Raw genomic sequence first — 26,151 nt, 5'->3', positions numbered from 1 at the left:
ACACACCAAATGACAGTCAGAACTCCAGTTACTTTCTTCATTGCACTTAATAACAGCTTCACACATACACATACACCTTCTACACTCATCAAAAGCCCACCAGAAGCCTATCACCTTTTAAGTCCTAAAAACACTCAACTGGTGACAATGCTGTGCTTTGAGTGACACTGTACATTCACATCTTTTTGACTGGAATTGGAAACACGCTGCTAGCAGAAGAAAAAAAAAAGCAGACTGAAATTTTCTCTGAAATATGTGAGAGCAGGGTGATGTATTCAATAAACCATCAATATAGAGCTTTGTAGCTACTTGCTTCTCAGGGTGTGAGCAACCCACAATTGGGGGTTTCTTCTTTTCCAGCAGGTGTACACTGCTAAAATGTGTAAGGATGTTAGTTTACTCCAAGTCAGTCCAATTAAAAACTACAAATGCTTCCTATGTTGCCCCTCAGGCTAAAGGCCTTAAATATAATATTAGAAACATATTTTATCAGATTTCTTACCTCAAGTCCTGCATACCTAAATGCTCATATGGTTTTCAATTAGTGCAAAAAGAATAATTTGTATGCAAAGCTGCTTCCAGGTACCTAATATCCTCTCCAACACTGGTTTTCATCTGCAAGTTGTTGTCAACCAGCTTGGCACTTCCCTCTTTACCAGCTCCTTGCAAAGACAGATGATGACTAAAGTACTACTTTCATTAGCTACCAAAATCTGTAACCAGCTACACAAATGTCCCTGTACAGTTTCCATGCCAGCAACATCCAGGATCTACTTGTCTTAAAAATGGACAGGAGACAAACTGGAATGATTCTGGATGCTTCACTCATTAAGTGACTTACAGGCTGGATTAAGCCCATGAGATAACTTAACTCGGCCTTCAGCATGCACAAAATCTTCAATCTGTAAAGCAAGGTGGGGAAGACGAGGGCCTGGCAGAAGAAATTCAGGCTGACTGAAGTGTCAGCAATCCAGCCAGTGACAGACCAGGGAAAACATAAGGGCTCCAAACCCATCTAGCACAGGTATGGTTCTCAGCCAAGAGAAAAGCCTCCATGGGCCAGGCCCTAGAAACAACATCCTTGGGTTGGGAAAGCTGGGCTGGACCACAGAGGGGGAAGACAGCTGCCTGCTAAGAATTAATGCATCTTCACAGCAAATATTTCTCAATACAGGCAGTTACTGAAGTTACTGAAAGCCTTTCCTTTTGGTTATCATAAACACTACAGAAAAACATAAGAGGAAATGATCCTTCCAGATTAAACTGAAATGTAAATGAGAGACTCAGCTCTCTCACTACACAACAGCTTAGAAATGTTATCTGTATGTAAATAAGTACATGCCCAAACTAAAAGCCTAGAAGCCCTATTATTTTCATGGCTATTTCCCAAATAAGAAAACTCTGAAAGAAGAGCAGGAAAAAATCCCAATAAATAATACTAAAGAAAGGCACATACCATGGATGTACTTCACTACATTGACACTAAGGCCATGACGAGATATGGTCATTAGTACTTCTCCTGCACTCTTCCTCCAGGGCAGGTTATAGGGAGGGCACCATGAGGTTATTGCACTGAACAGAAGCTGGAGATCATCCTTCTGAGCCAGCTCTTCTGCCGGGGACACAAAACTGCACAACTTTACTAGGATCTGAAATGCGAAGTCATTAAACAACTAGCATTAATACCTTTATCACTGAAAATTTTGCCTAGACTTAGTAAAAGGTGAAACATTCTTCCACTGAGGAAACACATTAAAAAAGGTAATTTGCTGTTTTCTCTAGGTGTGTTTCTATACTTTGAACACAAGACAAGGTTATGTGACACATGGTTATTTCAAGTCCCAGTTCAGTTTAAAATGCTTACCAGAAGACTGCAAGCAGAATTTAAATCTCTTAGGCTGACACAGCATATTTGCATGGATACCAGAATATTCCATTCTTGGAGAATCTGCCAGTTGCCTAACTTGCAGGTTTAAATTCTGCACTGAGGGAGAAGCCTTGTGAGGCAAACTGCTGTATTCCTTCCTAATGCAGGAAGAAGGCTATTGATGGGTTGTTGGCAGAGCAGCAACCATAACATCTTGGTCAAATTAAGTTTGTCAAGAAATGCTACAGCAGAACTGCAAACATACCTGAATAACTGGCACCTGGTCTGAATTTCCTAATTACTAAAACCAAGACAAAATGCAGCTGTGTAGGTGAAGCTACTACATCACACTCCCTTTCTGCATGTTTTGAAATGTCTGATTTTTTGCATCTCAAGCAGGAAAAACTCAGGCTCAGGAGAGAGGCTGTCTGCAACTGGATGGGGAGGTCTGAAACCTCACGAATTCCAGTCAGTTCATTTGAGAGCACCACTTTATTATCAATACTTTTTTACTATATCTATTTCAATCAGTAACAGCCAAAGATAACAAGTACTAGGACCAATAAATGAAAACAGAATAGTAATTCACATGTTGCTCCTTTTAAGTATCTGTGCAGAAAAGCTGCAGAGATTTCTGTGCAGGAGGTATTTGTCAATGACAAAAACTAGAGGAGGAGTGGGAATTTAACCTCAACTGTGCTTGCAGGAAAATTCACCTCTGTCTTAGCTATCAGTTTTTTAAGAATCAAGGAAGAGTAAAACCTGGCTGAAGTAAAAAGTTCCTAGACTTTGTTCACATGGAGTATTTACATTCCTCCTGCAAATTCCCTGACCTATTTTACCTTTCTTACCTGTACAAAGACTTTCTGTAGTAGCGCTCGGCGCTCTGCGAGAGGTAGTTCATTCTGTGCTCCTCCAACTACCTCAGGCACGTGTGGAAGGTCAAAAAACAGATACAGACATTTAACAAGTGTGGAAGGCACTGACATTGTAGTCATGCAGTCCACAGTTTTCTGAGGAAGAAGAAAGCACAGCAAAAAATACCAGTTCAGCATATTGTATATTCCAAACACCAATAATAATGCAGTTGATTGAAATGCTGTTTTTTCTTTCTCACACCTTTGGCGAGGTGTTGGCACAGCAGTACAGATTCACCATCTATTCTTGAGTGCCTATCCAAACAGTAATTTTAAAAATAGGATGATTTATTTACATGACAACAGCACCTCACAGCCACAGTTCAGAGCAATCAATGCACAGGACAGAAACAAAACCTGTCAGTCTCTGCCAACAGAAGTTAACAAGTTAATTACAAGACCTTCAGCCAAGCCCTCATCAGCTATCAAGTCTTTGTAGTAGGAGAAATGGGAGTGAGAAGAGGACATTTCAATTTATGCTCTCACTTGGCAAGGTGTAAGGAGCTGTAAGAAGCAAGGTAGTAGAAAATATGAAAGCATCAGTAGGAAGAAAAGACAAATTGGTGTGGAGCATGGTGACATACTAAAACAGAGATAAGACGATGTGCTGAATTACAAAGGCAGATTAGAGCAGAAATAACAAACCACAGAGCTGCCCAGTATCCTGCCAGAGAAAGATCTGTGATGGAGCACAGCGCCAGAAGCAGAGGCAGGAATGATTCACTACCGCCCCCATTCATCGCTGCTGCTGGCCTTGCTTTTTGCAACTGCTGTGGCCCTCCTCCAGTGAGGTGTGCAAAGTTCAAGGTCTGAACTATTTAGGTGCTCTATGTGCCATGCATCTCATGGGGCACTAAGCAGCAGTATGCAAGAGAAGCCTTTGGGCAGCAATAAAAGTTGCATGCATTATTCAAAAGAGCATTATAAATTAAAGTCCCAAAACTACTCTTTTTTTCAGGCAACTGAAACAACAAGCATAAGTCCTGTGGCAATACAAGAGAAAGAGGATCTTAATACAGAAAAGCAGAATATAGTTACATCTTTTGGTGAGTGTTCATGCAGTTCATTTTATTATTGCTTTTGTCTCTTCCACTCCATAATTTATCTTTAACTTTGTCGTTTCAGACTAACCTGTCCTGATGAAGCTAGTAAATTGATTGTGGTGAGCAGCATCCAACCTCTACTTGCTTCTTCACTTTGATTGACCTCCAGAAACTGGACTATGGCACGACTTGCAGCCTCTGCAGGGGCAGTAAAAAGAAAAAAAGCAGTAAGAATTCAGTCTGCTAGTCTGCAGAAGGGAACACATCCTCTCAGCAGCCCCAAGCACTGAGAATAAATTCACCTTTACAGCACTACTTAAAAAAAGGACTAGGCTTAGGCCTATGCCTTCCAGACACACATTCCAATCTTGCACATATTTTGGCTTTGCCACTGGCAAGGCTGCAAAAAGTACATTCTGCAACCTGCAGCAACATCTCTTTGAGTAGTTTTGCTTTATCAATATACAATATATTTTTTCCAAAGACATGAAGTCACCAACAATTAGTGGCCTCTGTGGAAATAGCTGAAATTTCTGGAAAAAAAGAAAAGCTGCACTGTAACAACAGTTTGAAGGATAATGGGGATATTAGGGAAGGAGAAGTGCTGAAAGACAAAAGGAATTAAAAAAAAAAAACAGGAAAAAAAGTAACATTAAGAGTATGATCAGCAATTACGACATCCCCATCCTACATTTTTGAAAATGAAGACAGTAACAGCTTACAGATAATTTTTATGATTGAGAACCACTTCTGGATGCTATTCCATATCAGTCAGAGCCAAAGACAAATACTCAAACTAGTAAACAAGTTATCAGCCTCAATAAATAAATCAAGAGAAAATGCAACCCTATATCACTGCTGCATGAATACACACTTATGTAAGAAGTCTAAAATGCCAGTTGTGATGCCTGCCCATTACCTTTAAGAGACATCTAAAAACATTTTTCATTAATAACTGTGTATAAATCATCTCCTGTGCTTTTAGTGTCAACTAGGGCAGAAAAGGAAGGTGAATAATATCACATAAAAAAGAAATTACAAAGGAATTACTAATGGAGGAATAAATCTGCAACTAAAGAAAAATCCTATTTTGTTATTGGCTTGGTTGCTTCATCTGCTGTTAAGATTTCCCAGCACATACCTGGGAAGTTTATTTGAAAGGCAGCACATTTCATATGGCCAAGTACTTATCAAACTTGTAGTATCTATTACAGTGAGAAGATCACTTTCTGAAGCATCACACTGTAATCTGTGCAGATTTGGTTCATTTGTTCAATGGCTCCTCTCTCATGTTTTTGTCTGGCGGAATTTTTTTCCATAACAAACTTTTGTACAAACTGCTGGTTTTCCAATTCTGATGCTAAAGTAAGGAAAGGCCCCTACCACTTCCCTCCATGAAACTGAGATAAAGTTTGAGATACCAAGGTGAAAAGTAAGGCAATTTATAAAACTCTCACAAACAAGGACTAGTAGGAATTTCCCAGCATGCTGACCTGAAACTATCGGCGCAAAGCACTGGTCAGATGGTTGGGTATATGACCAGGCCAACTTAGAAAGCACAACAGCCATGACACAGTTGCATTCCCTACACTAAAGTCATAGGCAAAATGCCAGAATTCCTGACAAAAGCTGGTTTTTCTCAGTTCTGAGAGCCAAGCATGTCTAAAGCATGCACTGCTGCTACATGTGCCCCACTAGCACAGCATAAGGAGTGATTTTGTAGGCCTATTACTTTTCTATTCCACCACAGACAGAGCTGGGCAATCAGCCTCTGCCTGCAAGAGAGGCACCCAAACTGGGTGTGCACAGCCTCCTTTGGGCACAGTCTCCAAAGCCACCTATGGAATAAGGGCTGGTTCAGTCATCTTTGAGAGTGAAACTCAGGGGTTAAGTCCATGCTTCTGAAAAAGTTGTCATGCTGCTGGCATCCTGGCATAGCAGTTGAACACTATAAATAGCAGTTTCAAAACTGTCACTCTTAATTAAGCACTACCTAAAACACAGACAGCATTTTAAGTGCTGGAACACGTTCTCTTGTCATCTGCTCTGAGCAAATTTGATAGCGCTATCATTTAAGATTAACTTCTATCATCAGCACTAGTCTTAATTTATTCCTTGTACCTTTCCCCTGTTTTTGAAGAGCCCAAGACATCATTTAATATAACATCCTGTATGTGCCCCACTCAGATGTCCCTAGCCCTTCAACTTCTGCTGCAGAAGAAAGCCAATCAGGAGTAGGATATGCTAATTAGTAAAAACAGCAAAAATGCAAAGAGAAAAACCTATAAAATAAGACGTAAATATATGTATTGAGACAATGGTGCAAGTATGTACATGTGAGTATGACCATGATTATGTGGTTACATGGTTAATACACAGAAGTCAGATTTTCCAGCATGGATTCAGTATATATGGGATAGAGGCTTTGTAGAATCAAACAACAGAATTTTTTTCACGGGTAAGAAGTGCACTGCATCCTGGACTTCAGAAAACCAAAAGGTAGCAAGCAGTGGCATTAGAGTCATTCAGATGGGTAGCAAAAATCACGCTACAAGCACTGCAAGCAATCCTGTTGCCTATAGCAATAGCACTAAGGGCAAATTTAGTACAAGAAGCTTTTAGTTAGATGATGGAGAACCATAAACAGCATATAATAGCATAATCAGACTTCTGTAAAGATTATTCTGGAGGGGAATATTAGCAAAAAAAAAATCTGTTCATCTGCCAAGGGTGGGAGGGGAGGTGCCGTCAAAGGTATGGATGGGTGTGTCAGGAGGTGGTAAAGGTGAAGTCAGGGATCTCTTCTCTAACGTAGCCTTCTAGAAGTCTCTGCTTCTTCTTTTGGGAAATGCCTGCAGACACAGTCAGACACAGTATCTAAAGTTACAGAATACAAATAATTCCAACTGCCTAGACAGTAAGAGAGAAGTATCAACCCAAATAAAAACGTGATGGCACAAAGTCTGCCCTCCCCAGTCAGGAGCAGAGTTGGGCTGTCATCACACGTGGCAGATATGAAGGGGCTGATGCCTTTGCAGCATGCAGGAATGGAGGGCTGCTCATCCAAAGATAAAACAACCCAACTGTGCCAGCTTTTAGCCTCCCTAATGTAGATGATAAAAGATCACTTTCTAGGATCTCTTGGAAAGGCGCTATATTGTACTACACTTGCCTTGCATAAGGGGTGGTAGAAAGCACCAAAAGCAAACAGAAAGTTGACCAAAAGTAATAAGATATAGGAGTTGTTGATCAGAGTTGGCTTTTAATGAATAGTAGCTGACAGGACACTTTCCCTTCTAGAGCAATTTCAATAAACACAAACCAGAATCTCCTTGTAAAGCAAAGTCCCCCACAGAAAAGGAAGAACATATATATGCAATGAAAAGATGTGCAATCCCAGCATGCAAAGTAATTTCCAACACTCTCTTCTCAGCAGAAGAAAAGTTAACATACCCAAAAAAGTCTGAAAGCAGCCCCTAAGTGCACTTCTTTTATGGACAAGGATCCTCCCTATCAGGAAAACTTCAGACTTCATTAGGGAGCCTGAAATGCACCTTAGTAGAAGATCCCTTCAATTATCATCTGTAATTCACCCAAATGCAAGATACACTTAAACAAATTATACTAACTTCTGTGGATTGAGGATAAACATAAAATTAGTTCTGCTGATGTGACAGAGATTAACTAAAAAAAAAAAAAAAACCAAAACAAAAAAAAACCCCAAAAAACCCATTAGAGTTTGCAGATTAATGAATCTTTAAGAAGAATAAAGGTAGGCATTCTCAGAGGCCAAATATCAGCCACTGAAGTGGTTTTCTGCAATGATGATAAATGTTTATCAACTTGATCGCCCAAAATGGTTTGATGATGAGATAATGATAGTCTTTCAGCAGATCTGCTAGAAAAATGCCTGAGGAGGTTAAAAGGATTTTCATTGGTGAAACAGTTTGAGCAAATCTGTGAAATTAGAAGGAAAAGACAGAAACTGGGGGTAGAACCCCTCCCTCCACATAAAAACCACAAACTAAAAAAAAAAAATAAAAACACCAAAAAAACCAATACAAAACCAAACAAACCAAGAAAAAACTCCCTAAAAACCAAAAAAGAAGGGTGGGGGAAAAAATTCAAATTTAAAACAAAACAACTCGCCCCTCCTTCTCCCCCCCAAAAATAACCCTTTAAAAAAGACAAAATCACTACAACATTCAGATGGTATAAAAAACAACTGAAAGTGCTGGAGGTAGGAAGGATTAGCTGAACAGCCAAGCAGTACAGTAAAAATAAACTTAGCATTCAATAGTAAATACCGTAACAAACACAAACAAAAAACGTTGTAAATACGAAATTAAAAACTGACTGAAATTAATAGTGACACAGCTTAACTGAACTTAGAAGGTGCACAAAGCAGTGATGTACACTAGCTGTCCAAATAAAATCACCAAAAAAACCAAACAAACTTTTGAAACTGTCTTTGAAAGGAGGCTAAAAAGTTCCAGACCTGTGATGCACCACTTTGCTTTCTCACTTTTCACTTTTCTACCCTTCTTCAGTTCCACTTGTCCTTGTCACCACTTATTCATATTCTGTCTACAGCATGGCTTTCCAGGTTGCAGGACTGCCCATCGCTTAGGGACTCATTCTGAATCTCCCTGGGATAAATGTTAATGCATTAAATAATGGGCCCTGACTGGATGTTATTTGGTGTGCTCGAGATGCAGACAATGGAGAGTACTGAGTTAGAAACCCATTTTAGTAAAAATGGAATCATCACTACCACAAATAATAAAAAATAGTAACAATAAACCAATAACCACCAAATCACAGGTTTGCACATCCTCAACTGATGAAGTATGAGAAGCTGTTTAGAGTGAAAGAGGTTGGTTAGAGCCTGGTGCTAATAACACCAGGTTATGGGTACAGGCTGTAGGTACAGTTCACACAGGGGCCACTGACCTAAGAGCTGGACTCAATGATCCTTGTGGCTCCCTTCCAACTCAGAATATTCTCAAATTCCTTCCCTAGCAACCTTAGTTTAAAGACATGCTGTTGGAATATCTGCAAAATTACAGAACCACCAACTTCACCCAGAGTATGTCTTTAGAAAAACACATTAAATGAAAGTGTGCTTTCTCTCCAGCCAAAGTAGTCATTAGCAGCCACATTGGTTCTACCAAGTTTCAGCTGTGCCTGTCCCTTTTTTCAGAAGTGTTTTTCAGCTCTGAGCCAGATTAACTTTTCTTTTGGGAGCAAGTGCATCTCAGAACTTAGATTGTATTAGAAATAGGTGTTTGAACATATATTTTACATAGTACTACCACAACTTTTCGATCAATTCAGACACAAAACTGGACTTATTTGTGACAAATGTGGCAGCTAAAAATCTCAGGTATATAGAGCTATCTCACCCATGACTCCACCATCTTCTAAACAGACTAGACAGTCCATGGCAAGGGAAACTATTTACTAATCCTCCTAAACAGTTACTGCCATCACCAGAAAATCATCCCTATTGTACTGCAAAGACTGAAACCTGCAAGATAATTTAACTCAGATGTAACTGCTTAATTTTTCTTACTATCCCTACCAGAGAAATAAAGCAGTTGAAATGTAGCTGAACACACAGCTACAATGGCAATGTACAGAGATCACTTAAGACAGGGTGCTGGCACAGTTACTACAGAATCACAAAACACTATTCTGAGAAAACTACTACAGTCTGCCAAGAATAACTGAGATATGCCTCCACCATGGCAGGCATTACTCACATAGCTATTAGCATAAATATTCAAAGGCCCGATGAAAATAATTGCCCTGTGTTCCATTATCAGATGGAGTAGGGGAAAAAGAAAAGAATAAGCAAAGGAAAAAAACAAACAACAAAAGAAACAAAAAAACATGCCACAAAAAATCCCCCAAAACCCCAAACAACCACAGCATACTGACAGGCAAGATTTAACCATACCACATTCCCCACTGTAAAATACTGCCAACACATTTACAGAAATCAAGTTCTTGCAAAATTTCTTCCCTGTCATTAACTATCAAAAGTTTACTTGTATGGAAAGCTTGTCTCTAACACCAGCTCAGCTATTTTGTTGACTTACATGGAGCACTTCACACCATCAGGAGTTTGCACTTCTATATTACCAGAGACATTTCCTGCATGTTGTTGCTAGTGAAGTTTTTTTACTTTTAAAAACATGTTAGGAGATATAATTATCTGTCAGCAACTATTAAGACATGTTATATCTTTGTGTTTGAGACACCAAAATAATGGAAGTTCTAAAAAAAATTATGCAAGAATCTTCACAATCCACAGACACTGTATGAGGTCTTTAACATAAAACATATTCTAAAAAGCCAATAATTTCTATTTTGTTTAAATCAGCATCACAGGAAGTGTGTATCTAGCTCTAATCATTTTAACACAGAAGTCTACCAACTGAGTTTTAATAGCATGTTAATTGGTGATTTTTGGAGAGAAAACTGCAACTCACTGGTCCCACTGAGAGAGTCACAATCTAACTGCACAACATGGACCCATCATCATGTCCATGGGTCTTGAGGTATAAAAAAGGTTTACTGACCAGAGTAACAGCAATCCTGATAACAGAGGAAAAATGACTGCTTTCTGTTTTAATACAAACATTGGTATTCATTACATTAAAGCTTAGAAGAGCACCAAACTGTCCTTTTAGTCATTGTGGTCAAGTTTCCAAGTGGGGTGGAAAACATGAAAAACATCCCAAACCTTCATCATCAACAAAAATCTGACTCTGACTCGCAAGGTTTTAAGAACTGGATTATCTTGGAGCAATAAGCAGAGATATGGCTGAAGTAACACAAAAATGGTTATTCCCTGCAGAATCCAACTGACTAGCAGGCATAACAGATGTTTCCGGGGAAAAAAGGTCAAGCAAACACCTCCATTCTGCCAGCATGGCTGTTGGACACTTATTTCCCCCTAATACTCAAAGAAAAGACATTTTGCGCCTGTTTACCCATAGAGAACAGGTTTGGTCTGTGATATCTGTTTAGCCATCTGGAATGTTTCACTGCTTCACTGTTAGTCACTCCACTTAAAATGGAAATATATTGTAATCGGCACAGTTTGTGACTCCTGACTTCCTGTGCAATAATTTTCAGAGCCTTTTCCAGTCCTCCTTTGCCACCAAATCCAAACCGAGAACACAGCACAGATCTTAAAATTATCTAGTAGGCAAAGACTTGATACTTCTTGGAAGCACTCCTCTTCAGAAAAGGAAGACTAAAGGAAAGCTAATGAAGCTGCCCTCTTGGTGCACTGTCCTCAGTTATGCAACTGCCAATACAACATCAGGCTCTGATACATTCTGGGGTCAACAGAACCAAATCTCACCCTGACATTTAATAATCAGAGAAGTCCACTGACAGTTTTCTAGGGCTGGCATTGTTGGTCTGAATGTGGGATTTACTGTACTTTCACATCTTATTAGCTTCCTGGCCAGCAGCTAATTTAAGATGCATAGTTTTAGAATATTAACATATCCAAGTGACACAACACACCACCAACAGGCACCTCAGGCAAGAAATAGCAGCTGTTCACATGCATGTTCTTGGCCTCCTTCTCCTAGTAGGTCATGCAACTCAGTTCACACCTCTCTGTCGCATCTGTTGAAATTTTGTGGAACTCAGCTTTCTCTGTAATCCAGGGAGGAAACCTCTAACCTCTTCCTCCTCCCTCCCTCAGTACAAAGGAACAAAAGACAACACATTTTCATTGCTAAAAACTCAGTTTCTGTGCCTGCACATTTGCTGTGAATTGCAGCTCTTAGTGTTCTGACGGATCTGAAAATCACAATGCACAGATATGGAAAAGGCAACCCTTGTGCCCCATGCAATACCTGTGGACTTATTTGATGCTCTCCGTCGAATTTCAGTCACCATCAATCGTGACACTTGAGTAGTAAACTGCAGGAGGTCAGAAAATTTCTCTGTCATTGTACTTGGAGGAGCATTTCCAAACACCTAAACCAAGAGAAAAATGCATTAAAATAATTCAATTTACAAGGATCACTGCAATGTTCTTTTGTGAAGAAGTATTCCAATGAAGATTACAAATTTTTCTTTACATGCTGCAGCATTCATCACTGCACTGGTTTGCAGAGTGCATACTCTGAGATATGTCAGGGCTGGAATTCAGACCTCATTCAGGGAGGTAAAATCTGATGAATGGAGGGGAAAAGAGAGCTGTAAGTTTTCTTGCAAGATGAAAACACTACAGAACCCCAAAAGACTGAGATTGCACTTAATGGGGGAAAGAACAGGTACCAGACCAAATTCTCCAACAGGACTTCCATTTTTAAGATAAACTCCTTTACTGTCTACTACTTCTTTACTATCTACTAAATATAATGACATGCATAAAGTCTTCTAAAAGGCTAAGAATTAGAACTGCCTTGTTATGTTCTTCAGCAATAAACTGACAATACCAGGAAGTCTCCCATATTGCTTATATCCTGACTTACTCTCCTCTTTTGAGATCTCCCTGAACACAACAGCAGGCTTTTTTTTTATAAATTGTCACTTAATTCTAGTAACTTATTCTTCATGATTAAGCATTGATTTTGTTATTAAATAATGGATTAGATCACATATAACAGGGAAAAATGTGTTAACTCTGTGGTATTACACAAAGCTGTGGAACACAATCTCAAAATGGATTAGCTACTTGCTGCAGTAATTTACTCTTCATTCAAGACTGCACAAAAAATTGAGTCTTCATCCACATTTCCAACGCATAACTTGCACTAAAATGGTCACAATAAACCCACGATATTCATTATCAAACAAAGCACGCAATCCCAATCATGGTATCATCACTTGTGTTAGTGCTGAAGAAACAGAACGGCCTGCTCAACACCTGAACAGTCTCTGCTTGTTTAAATTTTTTTCCCTTATAGATATTTATGCAACCTTCAGTAGTGTCCCTGATGAGCATAAAAGATGAGAGTATTTTTCTAGCAAAACCTAAGTTCAACAGGTTACACTGGCCTCCCGGAAGGAGGATGTGTTCTACAACAGTACAGCTGACTTGGACTCAACAGCTGCTTCACCCCTGTCTCCTTTCTCTGGGTGACCCAGTTATCCTATTACAGCTAAACTGCTGACACACTTGGCTGAGGTCATTCTCAAGTCCAGGGACATCCAGTGAAATCCATTATTACAGCCAGCAAGGTTGTGTGGTAATTGTGGTGCAGCTAACCTTGGAACCCCCAAATCACTGAAGATGACTTAAAAGGCAGAAGGAAAGAATAACCTTTGTCAAAGTTTGACTTCTTACCTCCCTTAGTATCAGCTGCTCCAGCACATCACAAAACAGCCAAAAATATTTCTCCTGTCTACTTGCACTGCAAAGTCATGATGAAATGAAGCCAGAAATACAACATTGAAATGGAACACTCAGCTTCCGCAAAATAAAAGTAATTTTCACCAAAGGCATAAGTACTTCTCATACTGGAAAGATCAACCACCATTATCATTAAAGTAAGCAAACGGGAGACCAGACATTACAGGCAGACAACTGTTTTCTGCACACCAAGAAAAATACCCCTCATTTGAATTACAGACTACACAACACGCCTAGTACAGACAATCCAAGCTTCCCTAAATATTTCACAAGACCTCCTTTTGCAGTTGTCTGCATCAGATCCCAACTCATCCAAGAGCCCGTAACTTCCACAAAGCTGTAAGAAGGGAAGAGGGCCTTGAGGTTTGCATGCTCACATAACTTAAGCAAGATTATCTAGACCAGAATGCACATTAGCATCTTGTCGTCACTAATTGTTTAAAGCTCTTTCACCCAGACCAAGTGAAGAGGACAAACTATTGACCCTGTTACCTGTCCTGAGCTTGCTCAGATTTGTCAGTAGTTACCAGGAAATGCAGAGAACTCAAAGTTACTGTAAAAGGTTAACTGAGGTCAAGTGGATTTTAATTAGTTGCCCCATAACCAAGTTTGCACTATGTAGAATAAGCATCTCCATTGGATATTTATGTACCCTTAGACTAAAAGTGGTAGTAAAAACCAAGAACAGGATGTTACACATTTTAGCAGTAAATCATCTTTTTAATATGGAAAAGCAAGGCTCTTTCAAGGTAATGAAACACTTATTCAAAACCAGCCTCTTCATCATTCTATCCACTTTTTTCACATACTGCACAAGCATTACCACCACGTTGGTAGAGCAGTGCTGCCACAAACTCACTGAACTCTGAAAGGAGCCTTCCAGAGGGCCAATCTTTTCTTAATTATGCACCAATTTAGCTTTTCATTACTATGTGATTCATCATTTCATAAGCCTCCCTGAACAATGAAGAAAAAGAAGTGGTCTGTAAACTCACTTGTTACCAGAACTAGCAAGATGGTTTTATCCATGCAGATTTGAGACATGCTCTATCTATAAAACAAACTTAAGAATGCTTTAGCTCTGCTGAATTTACTCATTAATAATACTCAAAATAAAAAAGTGAAAAGGAAATGAAGCTGCATTTCCCACAAAACTTGAGATACCTCTGATGAAAGGAAAAAACTCAACCTGATGGCTAAGCAAGAAAGTCTCAAGAGCTCCTGGATACCCTGGTTATTTAACTGGCTGCCAGCTGCTGGCCACTTGGATGCCTCTAGGAAGCAGAGTTACTGTCTTCACTCTAGACCTCTGCAGTCAGCAAAAATAATGCTTCTCCCAGGACTCCTTACTGCATTTTGTGTGCACACACACAGATCCCAGGCAAACATATGCAGCTCCCTCTTCCAACAGCTCACCACTCTGGGACAGGAGACATTCTGGACTACACATAAGGGCATGACAGAAGTTTTGATCTGAGCGTCACAATTTGTTTGAGTTTCTCCTCCTAACATAACCATCCCAATCTTGTAACAGAAAATGCTTTTATAATCATAATCTTTGCTGAAGGCAGTAACAGGAAAAGGACTCTATCACACTTCAAAGTCTTTGACAGAATAAAGATAACCATGGAAAGTAACTGATGGATGGATTCAGTGTCTGAATTTGAACAAAGCTATTAAGTGATCACTTGAACTTCAGCAGCTAAGGATTAAGTTTGAGAAACAAGAAAAATTTTAGAAAGGAACTTCTAATAATGTTTTAGTGTTTCCTGACAGCAAAAGGTCCCTTCTCAGAGAAAAGTTGTGTCAGAATTTTAGAGTGAACCAAGATTCACCCTATCTGCCACTGAAAATCTCTTCCAAGACTCTTTGGAAAATGAGATTTTATTCTTGTACTATTTTTTATTCCAACCACAATTTGTCTTGCTGTGACCTGCAGCATTACTAACCTTTCAGGATTGTTCCAAAACAACCTGTACCATCAAGAGTTGACACTCCAGAAAACATAAAACTAGATAAGCTGAGGAAGCCACAGCAGACTCTGTATGTGAACATCAAAAGAAGAAGGTGGCATTAAACAGGAATCTAAAGACGTAAACTGCAAAAGTAGAAATAGATGGCATCACAACTGTTCAGCCTCTTGAATACAGGAAAAGAAGAATGCCTTTACATGAAATGAAAGGAAGAAAATCCCCCTGTAACAGAGACAGGATAAGATCTGACTGATCAGGAAACACCAGTTTTGTTTGGGTTACACTATCCCAGTTCATCAATGACAGATAATAGTTATCAAGGTCTGCAAGAAAGGAAGTGAAAGAGCAGAAACAACACCTGCTTTCCTCAATATGCCAAGCTATGATCCAGATTTTAGAGACTAAAAACTAAAGTGACAACATCTGGCAAGAGCCTGTATTTGTGGCATGAAGGACAGCTCCAAGAACCTCACAAGCTCAAAGAAGGCAGAGCTTGAGGACAGCAATGTTAAAACTAAACAAGGAAACCGAAGGGGAGAAAAATGAGGAAAGAGGAAGAAAACAGTCAGAAGTAGGACTGAAAAACAAAACATTTGGTAAACATGTAAGAATGTACCTTCAGCACCAAGTTCACTTCAGTAAAGAAGGGTACAAAAGAGTCTCTAGGACTCGGAGGAAAGAGTCCATAAACAAAACTAGATAGATTCTGCAAAAGAATAGAGACATGAGGAACCTGGGGAAGGAAAAGCTACTACAAAAAAAGAGGAAAACTGAAGAGTAGCCAAGACACATTCATACAAATAGAAATCACAGAAACCAACAATCTGTTTGAGGATATAAATGGTACCTGAGATTACTTTGACAAGAGCTGATTTTCACGAAGTAAAAAGAAAACTTGGGGCTACTGATTTGGTTTTCAGAATGCTTCAGCACAAGCTGAATGAAGGACAGTTAAAACATATGGTGCAAAGACATGAAGTAGCTTCAACTGGATTTCAGCAGAGTGCAGAGGAGGAGCTGAGAATTAGGACAAAGCCAGCAAGTGGTGTAAAAGAAGGTGGGAAATGTGCATTAAGGAAGAAAACAAAAAAGAGAAAATGTAGAAACAATGGAGAAATTAAAACAATTAAAACTTGGATTTTTTTTTCATGTCAGAAGTCTAATCAAAGTCTTTCCTTAGACTGCTATACATGCATTGATACACTAATTTTACTTAAACCCAATAATATTACCTCTGCAATTTCTATAGATATAATGCTTCTGCCAGTAGATACCACAAAGAAGAAAAATTCTTCTCTGCCTGCACATCAGAGTTAAGTGCTGAAAAAGCTCAAGTGGAGGCATCCTATTTTCCAGAAGCATCAGCCTTATGTAACCACCAGAGGGAGATTTCTAAGTGTACCTGCATCAAAATAACCTTCATGGGCTCAAGGCAAGATTAAGACTCTACTGTGCTAATTTGTAAAAACAAATCAAGAAAGTCCGTAACTAAAAGGCATATAATCTAAGATAAATTAAAGAGGAGGCATATAAAATGAGCTTACTTCTCCCAAACTCACACAACAGGTTACCAGTAGAAATAAGACCTAGGGCATTCAAGCAATCCATCCACTAAAGCACACTACCTAGTAGACCGAAAATCCTAGTAATGCTACGTCTTGACTAGGATTAATTTTTCTATACAGCATTGTTGTAGTTTAACCTCAAACTGGCAGCTAAGCACCACACCGGCCCATTGCTCTCAGGTGGAACAGGGCAGAGAAACAGCAAGGTAAAAGCAGAAAACTCATGAGCTGAGATAAATACAGTTTAATAGGGAAAGCAAAAGCCATGCAAGCAAGCAGAGCAAAATAAGGAATTCATTCAGTGCTTTCCATGGGCAAGTGTGCCCAGCCTTCTCCAGGACAGCACGGCCCCATCATAGGTAACAGTGGCTTGGAAAGACAAACCACTTGAACACTCCCTCCACCTCGCTCTCATCTTGCCCCTGCTTTATGCTGAGCCTGACACTGTATGTGGGGAATATCCACTGGGTCAGCTGGGGTCACTGAGTCTCCTCCCAGTTCCATTGGCACTCCCAGCCTCTGCACTGGTGGACTGGGGTGAGGAGCAGACAGGCCTTGCCTCTGAGAAAGCACTGCTCAGCAACAACTAAAACATCCCCATACTGTCAGCATTATTTCCAGCGCAAATCCAAAACACAGCTCATACAAGCTACTATAAAGAAAATTACCTCTATCCCAGCAAAACCAGCGCAAACATGCAAGCAGCTCCATGTCTAACACCTTCATAAGCCATACCTTCAACAAATCATCCTTTTAGTTTTTGGATTATTCAAGTTCTCTGAGCTAGCATATACAAGGACAAATCTATCACCCAATAAGTAAAGAGTAAGAGCACACAGTGGGGAAAAAGCCAGAAAGCTAGATATGTACCTACTGGTCTTTCATGACCCTAAAACTACCATCAAAATCATTATTCACAATAACCTGGTGGGGTAACTGACTGATATAAGACATCAGGAGGATTTAGTTCCTATTAATTCCAGTGACAGTTGCCACAGTTCTGCTTCAAAATAAAACCTCAGTGCCTAAGTACAAGAGAGTAGTGAAATATGAATGCCACAGTAAAAGTGGCCATTATACATTCCCTACAGATTGCTTGCTCAAAATCTCCCTTGTCCATGAAGGGAGATTCAGACTCAATACACAGGAAAAAAATGGCCTATAAGGGTGATAAGAACACATGAGAAATAAAAATTGTTCAGCTCATGTAGCCTAGAAAAACCAAGTTGACAGGACATATTATGATTGCTATATCTAAATATGCATCAGTACAACAAATGCAAAGAAGGGAGAAGAGCTATTTAGACTCAAGGATAGTGCTGTCACACAAAAAAAGTGGGTATAAACTTGCTTGTCAAGTTTAGGTTGGAAATCAGACGACTGTAATAGCAGTGAGCACTGCAGAAAAGCTGTCAGGCTACATGCATCTGTGGATTGCACTTGAGAAAAAGTGGTAAGAACAGGAAATCTCCAATGGTAAGTTCATCCCCTAACACAAAACCCTGTGAGGATAAGGAGAAAATTGAAAGGATGCCAATGGGAGAAAACCTGTTGTGCTAGAACCAAAAGGTCTTGGGAACACAAAATATGAGCAAACAATTCAAATAAAGACAACATTTGTTGCAAATTGCCCGGCTTACCCTGTTGAACACAGGTAACATCATGTAGAGTTTTTCTTCCTGCTCTTTCTGTGTCATGTGACGTGGAGGATGACAGAGCTCCGTGAAGAGGCGCCGCAGATGCATCAGGCCCAGCGCGTTGTCCTGGGGGCTGCACTCCTCCTGCCGGGGCCGGCCCATGATCCTCTTCACCATATTCATCTTGGCTGGCTTCTGGAAGCTCCCTCGTATCCTGCTCAGGAAGGAAAAGGAACCTGCTGAATAGAGAAGACTTAGGCATTATTCCACCAAAGCCTACATAGCACCCTCTCTCACAGTAAGTACCATACTGTAGTGAAGAGCATCAGCTAATTTTATACGCCAGGCATTGATTAGGAGAATTTAAAGCCAACAACTTGGAAGAGCAAAACATCCAATATCCTCCAGTTGAAAGCATGGCTGGCCAGGCTTTGAACACTGCAAAATACTTTTTATTGGATGAGTTTTACGATCCTTTGGTGCACATCCCACAGCATTTACAACAGTGTTATCTACATAATGCAAAATATTCTCAAATTAATTCTGGAATAAAAACAGTACTTTAAAATCTAATCACACAAGACCTTCCAACTCTCTCAGACATCAGCTTTATCACACAGAGACAAGCATAGATTTTTTTCCTGACTTTCCTGTGGCAGAGAGACAAAGCTATCCAGTGGAACTATTGTTCATCTCATCCCTCAGCTACTGGCTCTGCAGAATAACACCTCAGTCTTCAAAACAACATGGACCAAGTCTTCCAGCTGTGTGACTGAAGTCTATCAGGCAGGACCTTGTATGAGAGATGTAAGGGCCAGAACAGATAAATCCCTAAACAGATATAACCAATCCCTAAATAGATGTAGTCAATCCCTAAACAGATGTAACCAATCCCTAAACAGATGTAACCACTGCAGCAATAGGGACTAATCTCACAACCAGAGTCACGTAAGGGAAGGAGTAAGTGGAATACATGGAAAACAGTTTCTGCTCCATATATAAAGACCACCAACAATGAAATACTCCACAGAATTGCAATGCCTACATCTCACTGCTTAAATGTAGCTGAAAAACCAAAGGTCAGTAACAGCTGTAAAAATTATTCAAGAGTAGAAAATGCCTTGCAGCAAAAAACTTAAAGAACTTAATTATTTAACTTGTCAAAAAGAGAGGTTACCATGAAGGGTCAATTAATAAAAGGAGAAATGGTGATTCCAAAGGTGCTGTAATTAGAGTAACAAAGGGAAAGTAGACACTACTGAAGAACTCCAACCCAAAGATTAAGTTGTGATGAAAGACTGCAGCTGGATGCTAAAGCCAGGAAAATAACATCAATAACAAACTGGAGCTATGCTTGTAAAAGTGAAGGCAATTAACTACCAATAAGAAACATTAATAAAAGAAAAATCTTCTCTCTCTAACCCAAGAAAAAGATACCTTTCTGGAACATGTTCATAAAACATATTCAGAGAGTATTTTACTAAAACATAGTAAAACATTAGGAACTAAAGCTAATGAACATTTTAGTACCATTATTTTTATAATTCATTAAATGAGAAGTCATCAATAAAGCTAATCTAAGTTACAAGCCAACAACTGTAAGTCCATGCTAGAAATGTGCACTGGCTTTTCACAACTGGGGAAAAATTAGATAGAAATGAGTGTTGTCCTTTAGTATGTCATCCCTAAGAAATAACACAGGTAACACTTCAAATCAGTATTAATCATGCAGCTAAAAACAAAACACAGTTTCCTTCAGAAACCCATGGCTTTTCCAAAACTCCTCAGTTTGAGGACGCTTCTCTTGCTGTAACAGGTAAAACAGCAGAATACCACACCTGAGCTCAAAGACCCAAACCTTCACTGCCTAAGCAGCAGGAAAAAAGTCTGCATTGTCTTTTTAATAAAATCATTTAAAGACAATATTTTAAATTTCTTTTTATGATTCACAAAATGCTGAGAACTTATATACCCACCCAAAATTCATACTGTCATCAAGTCCATGACTGCTGTGGACTTTTGCTCATGTGGCCAATTTTTCTTTTAAATTCTATTGCTTTCTTCAGCCTAAGCACTCGACTAAAACAGAATTTTACACTGGTTCAGACACACACTTGCAATTACAGATCTGACAAGTTTTGTATAGTCAGAGAAGTCCAAAGAAATGTTACACACTATTTTCCCAGTGTAAAGGAGCCTACTGAAATGGCATTTGCAGCTTTGGTCTATTTAACTCCACCGTGGCAGTTAACTCCAAGGGATGACAAACAAAGAGAACAATTACAATAGTCCTCACTTCCTCAACACAGTCATGGTCCCTCCCATCTATTCCCCACCACAAGGAGGGGAGAGGAGGAGAGGGGAGGGAAGATGATGTCATTCCAATTAAATACCTCTTTTTTTTTTTTCCCAGAAGTAACCAAATTCCAAAGTAGATACTACATCTGGAATTATTCCAGAGTTTAGAGAAACTCCTACTGTGTTTCTCTCTTATTAGAAAAAATGCTAGTGTGGGCTCCAAGCAACGTAATCTGAAATATACCGTACATAAAAGCTGAAAGAATTTGTGTGATTAATTTTTGCCTGTCCAAATCCAGTGATATTTTCTCTGATTATCACAGCACAGATTATCTATGGGAAGAGAGCTGTCAGCTCTGGGATCTCCAGCATTAGGCCCAAATCTTAGACATGTGAAAGTGAACAGAGAAAGAACAGTGTTGTATTGCTATTTGTCCTGTACAAATATTTTGACTGATCTTTTCTTTGTTTAGTATTAGGCCTGCAGAAGAGAAAGCAGTATACCTAAACCTTTTATTATAAACAAAAAACAATCTAGAAAAAAGCATGTTCCTATTCTAAGTGAAAGCATCTGCACAATCCTCAGTCAGTTGCAACCATCACATGCGACTTGAATTCAGCATTAAGACCTGGCAGATCCTTTAATGTCAAAAATGAAAAGATTCCAGTATTTTCAGTAAAACAGCCACTTCACCTGCTCACAACTGCTTGTTTACAGCACATGACAATCAAGCACCCTGCACAGTAATTAAGACAAGCAAACTCAAAAGTTAGGGAACACCAGTCTTGTAAATGATTGTAGAGCTTGAATTTGGCCTGGCTCTGAACATGCATTGCAGTAGAGTCTTAAATTGCACACTCACTTCCTACAGTCCCCAGAGAGCCTCCTGCCTCTCTCAACAGATGCTTCATGGGCACCTGGTTGGTATTTTGTTACTACATCCCTCTGAGCATGATGCTACACCTTGGTTCCTACAACCTGGACTGAAAGGCTGCTCTGCACACCCAGCAGTGCATTTCCTCAGGGGTCAGAATGCATCACAACTTCCTTTCACAGATATGCCCCACAGCACAGGCACTGCAACAGCCTCAATATCCACACAACCAACACACATCTTCCCTTATGCTAAAATTGATCATGTCTGATAATATGGTATCTATTTCAAGATGCTTTGGAGAGCAGCTAATCCTTCACTCCGGCAATGCTTGAATCTTTCTGCTTGCTTGCGTTGTGTCCCTTAGAGACCAGCGGATGTCCTTCTCATCTCCTCTTGTGATCTCAGAGCTAAACACCCAGTGCACTCAGATGCAATTAGAGGGCAGATCCAAAAACCTCAAGAGGAGTTTTGTGGAAGTGGCAAGGACAGAAACCTGTTCTCAGCACAGGAGCCTCTTCTGGCACGTACATCCCACCACTGCCTCACATTCTTTACTACATAGCCCTGATGAGTTTCTTCCCCCAGCAGGTCCAAGCAGGCACACTCTTCATAGGGAACCTGTAAGCTGGACATTCCAGCTGTTGGGTGTTTGGCTTTTTTAAACTGAGGAAGAACTTATCTTGAAAAAGCAAACTAAGCAAGTGGAAGTTCTATGACGCAACCCCACCGCGACAGGCATGTAGTTTATCAGGAGGGTTGAAGCATTTCAGCCTATTGTACCCATTTTAGCTACTAGAGCTAAAAATGTGAATTAATGGCAGTTGCAGTGCATCATGTTCTGTATGGACCAAGACTAAAATAAGACACTTGATGAGTAGATTACAAACATGTACAATAAAACTACTGCTCTTGTAATACACATTACAGTTTTCTCTCAGTGGTAGAAGCAGAAGAATCTCCATGTGAGGAAAAATGAAGCAAGCAGTGAAAGCATGGCATAAGCATCCTCACTTTAAAAACTGCTCTTTGTTCTTTTCCACAGGCTGTCAGATGGCTGCACATTTCCCCATGAGCATAAGCAAGGCTGACCCATTTGAGCAGCTCTGATATAAAGCCATTCACCAAGGTTCTTCACTTTCCTGTTAAATTTATGTGGCAATCTCACAAGATGAACCCATGAGATTCTCCAGAAGCTTCACAGGAGTTAGTGTAAGAGCTAATTTCTACCCTTCAAAATATTTTAAAGTGTTTTCTATATTGTTAGTGGAAGCCGTTGAAAAAATGATCATAAATTACATTACAGAAAATAACAACAACTTACAAAGCTCAAAGACAGACACTACAAGAAAAACACAGCATACACACATAATCATTAGCAGGAGTTAGGGTATGATAATGTGAGGGTAATACTACTACAGCTATCAAAACATTTGTGAAGAAAAAAAAGTAGACAGACAGAAGCTGCTTGAGACACACTCATTTTCACAACAGCTATTATAAATCCAAGCTCTGCATCTAGCTCCAAAAGGATGTTATTTAAATAAGCAGCTAGGTAATTAACTGCTTAGTAATTACAGTCACAAGTGCCTGTTTCTCCAGGCACTATATTGTTATTACATCAGCAACTTAGCAGCGAAACAGGAATCAGCTTCTCTCTTTTCAGATTATGTTGGGACACCAGTACACACCTCCACCCCAACTATCTCAGGAAAATGAAATTTAAGTCTTCTTCCTATAATCAATCTCAGAAGTCCATCAGGATCAGTAAATTCCACACCTGCTAGTTCCCTCCCCACTAGGTCTGTTACTTCTTCCCTGAATTTCAGGTTCCCTACCCATGCAGTGAGTACTAACATTCTGAAGACAATCATCAATATGCACTATTCAAAAGGACATTGTCTGGCCCTCAAAGGGAACAATAAAGAGCTGTTACTGGCTAGATACACATCCATTTTTGCTTAGAACTGAGCAGGAATAAAAAATTCTCTTTGTAGACAAAAACATCAGTAGGAGGGGAAGCGAGGAACACAACTACTTCCTCCCATTCCCTTCCCCCCCACCAGCCCTGCCACCAAACACAAAACAACTACTCACACACAAAGAAAATCATGCACAAGCAAGCTGTGTTGCTGAAAAGGATGCCATGAGCTTTCCCTGACAGACTGAACTGGCACGCATGCCTTTGGGGAATGTTGCCTGGTAAGAGAGAGCCTGAAGTAAATCTCATATTCTGCCCCAGTAATAAAAGTGCTTATTCCCATACTATGATTTCCTCTTGTTAAATATCCAGTCATCTGGCTGAAACAGGAACTATTTCATTAAGAAACCTCCCCAACATGAAAACACCACCAACTCCCACTCTACCCTTTAGATATTGCTAAGTATCATTAAGGAAGTTAAGGAAGGTGTGCAGGCAAGGATTTGCAAGGTCACATTATTATTTCAAAGTCATGACTTTTGTGTGTGTGTTGGCTTTTTCCCTCCTTTGCATTGAAAAAATTCAAAATTTCTTGAGCAACCTTATGTTACCACCTAAAAACAATCTTGGCTTTTTTAGATTAAAAAAGAACTAATACTGGTGGGTTTCCATAGGTTGAAGAGCTGTTTACAGAAGTGTCTCAGTTCACAGGGTAGTATCCAAATCTGAGAACTCAATGCAGCTATTTTTTGCTTTAATACCTCTAAGAAACACACAAACCAAAAAAACCTTGCTATCCTTATTCAGGACATGTTTTTCCTGTTCTCTGAACTCCAGTCAGATGACAGTTAAAGATAAAATTTCTCTGTTATTTGCAATATTAGAAATGCTATTCCTATACTCAATCTGACCTTAATGCCTTGAAATCTCTGCAAAAACAAAAATTCCTAATGCTTCAACAAATATGAAGAACTTTAGTAACTGTTTATTGAGAAAGATAAAGCTATAAAACATGGACTATCAGTCTTCTTCGATTTCCCACAAATTATTCATGATAATGACACATAATAGCAAGTGCTGATAGAGTAGATTTCCTGTGGTTTGTACCCTCTTGAAGGTTAATGTTTTATATTCAGTGTAAAAGGACAACAATTAAGTAACAGTGATACTTTTGACCTATGCTCCTGGGATGGAGGAAAGCTGTCTTGCTAAAGACTAATAATGCACATTTTCTTACTTACTAATAACTTAAATGAAAATGACCTTTAGTTCTATCAACTTTTTGCACTTAATTTTTTTAAAATAAGAAAATAAAGTACTGCTTTTGACTTCTGCAAATAGCCTATTTTTTTCCTGACTTACCGTGTAAAGCTTGTATCTAGAAGATAACTGTCACCGTGTTTTCTAGTGCTTTAATAACCACATTTCCCAAAATTTCTTGCACTACTATAACAAATTATTTCTAGGCTACAAACACTTCTGCCATCTCCAAAAAAAAGCCTGTAATCCAAAGTATTAAATCCTACCTACTCCAGCTGAAAATAGTGTGTAGTACTTCTCCAAACTGCAGCTGAAGTTGCATCACTTTTCTTCATTGCTATCACCGTGCAATAAAAGCAGAGACAACGTCAATACCAGGAAAGCAGTCCTACAATCCAGAATGCCCTTGGGACTGAAGAGCCTGCTTCAACATCATTGTTCAGAGCAATAGCACAGAACAAGAGCTAGCTGACATGAAGGACTACCCATTCACACATGGAGGCAAAGGATCTGACTGCAATCATTGCCCACAGACATCTGGAGATGGTGTACAGAACTCACACCTTGATGAAACAGAAGGGAACTACGAGTTATTTTTACAGAGAGTAAAGACGAGACAGTGCACAAAGAAGCAAATGTGTGCCACCTTTTCCTACATGGAACAAATCTGTCCACACTGCATCTAGAAGGTGATTTTTGGCTAGATGATGACAATTCCACTTCCTACATCTTTATTTAGCACTCATTATGATCTGTCATCACCATGAACCCAATTCTCAGTCCTGTTTTTCTTTAAGGAAGCCCTTAACAAGACTTAAGGACTTCCATTTCTCAGCTCAGTAATAAACTGATAACCAAGCTAAAGAATTGAAAATGCTGAAAAAGCAAACTGCCAGAAAGCTCAAATACAGGCTATTTAAACTGGAGACATGTTGATTTAAGGTGTCTGCCTTTCTACACTTTACATCTTTTTCAATTAAAATGAAAGATGAATTCTTATTTTGTCTCAAAGTATCACACACAATCCTGAGAACCAAAAGGTAAGTCTGCTGTGGTAAACATTTGAATAGCTAAATCCACCACTTGTTTAAAAGCACCTTTTGAAAAACATCACGGGAACTGAATGAGTAATTTTCACTTTTCAGAAGCCAAATAGCACGCAATGAATATTGTATCCAGCTAGGAAGAGCAGAAAACCTCATCTCTGAGGTATCTGTAACAGATGGTCCTTCATCTCTTCACAAGACCAAGAAATACCTTCCAACAAATGTTAAGGCTACCTGAAATCCATATTTGACTGCTGGGTTCTACACACCTTCATCTCTGAATTTCAATGCAAAGTCTTAAACCACCTCATCTGCATATAAACACAGATCTGATCTCCAGAAAACCAGTGTAGGTTTGCTA

The 26,151-nt window shown here is 39.4% G+C and overlaps 1 protein-coding gene across 10 annotated transcripts in view; it reads right to left on the bottom strand.

Moving 5' to 3' along the window:
• WDFY3 (WD repeat and FYVE domain containing 3) overlaps positions 1 to 26,151 on the bottom strand; it is a 156,734-nt gene that overhangs the window by 86,816 nt on the left and 43,767 nt on the right. For 9 of the 10 annotated variants that reach the window (XM_074540765.1, XM_074540763.1, XM_074540766.1 and 6 more), the window contains 5 exons: positions 18,394 to 18,604; positions 11,711 to 11,834; positions 3,916 to 4,025; positions 2,719 to 2,880; positions 1,457 to 1,649 (listed from right to left, as the gene is read on the bottom strand). In XM_074540765.1, the coding sequence (XP_074396866.1) occupies positions 1,457 to 1,649; positions 2,719 to 2,880; positions 3,916 to 4,025; positions 11,711 to 11,834; positions 18,394 to 18,573 (769 nt within the window). In that variant the 5' untranslated portion in view covers positions 18,574 to 18,604. Of the gene's footprint in view, positions 1 to 1,456; positions 1,650 to 2,718; positions 2,881 to 3,915; positions 4,026 to 11,710; positions 11,835 to 18,393; positions 18,630 to 26,151 lie in introns of all 10 variants that reach the window. The other variant, XM_074540764.1, reaches the window with a different exon arrangement.

The sequence above is a fragment of the Zonotrichia albicollis genome, chromosome 5, assembly GCF_047830755.1.
Source record: "Zonotrichia albicollis isolate bZonAlb1 chromosome 5, bZonAlb1.hap1, whole genome shotgun sequence".
Lineage (NCBI taxonomy): Eukaryota > Metazoa > Chordata > Aves > Passeriformes > Passerellidae > Zonotrichia > Zonotrichia albicollis.
The sequence above is the reverse complement of the archived record's forward strand: the minus strand, read 5'-3'. Positions and strand labels throughout refer to the sequence as shown.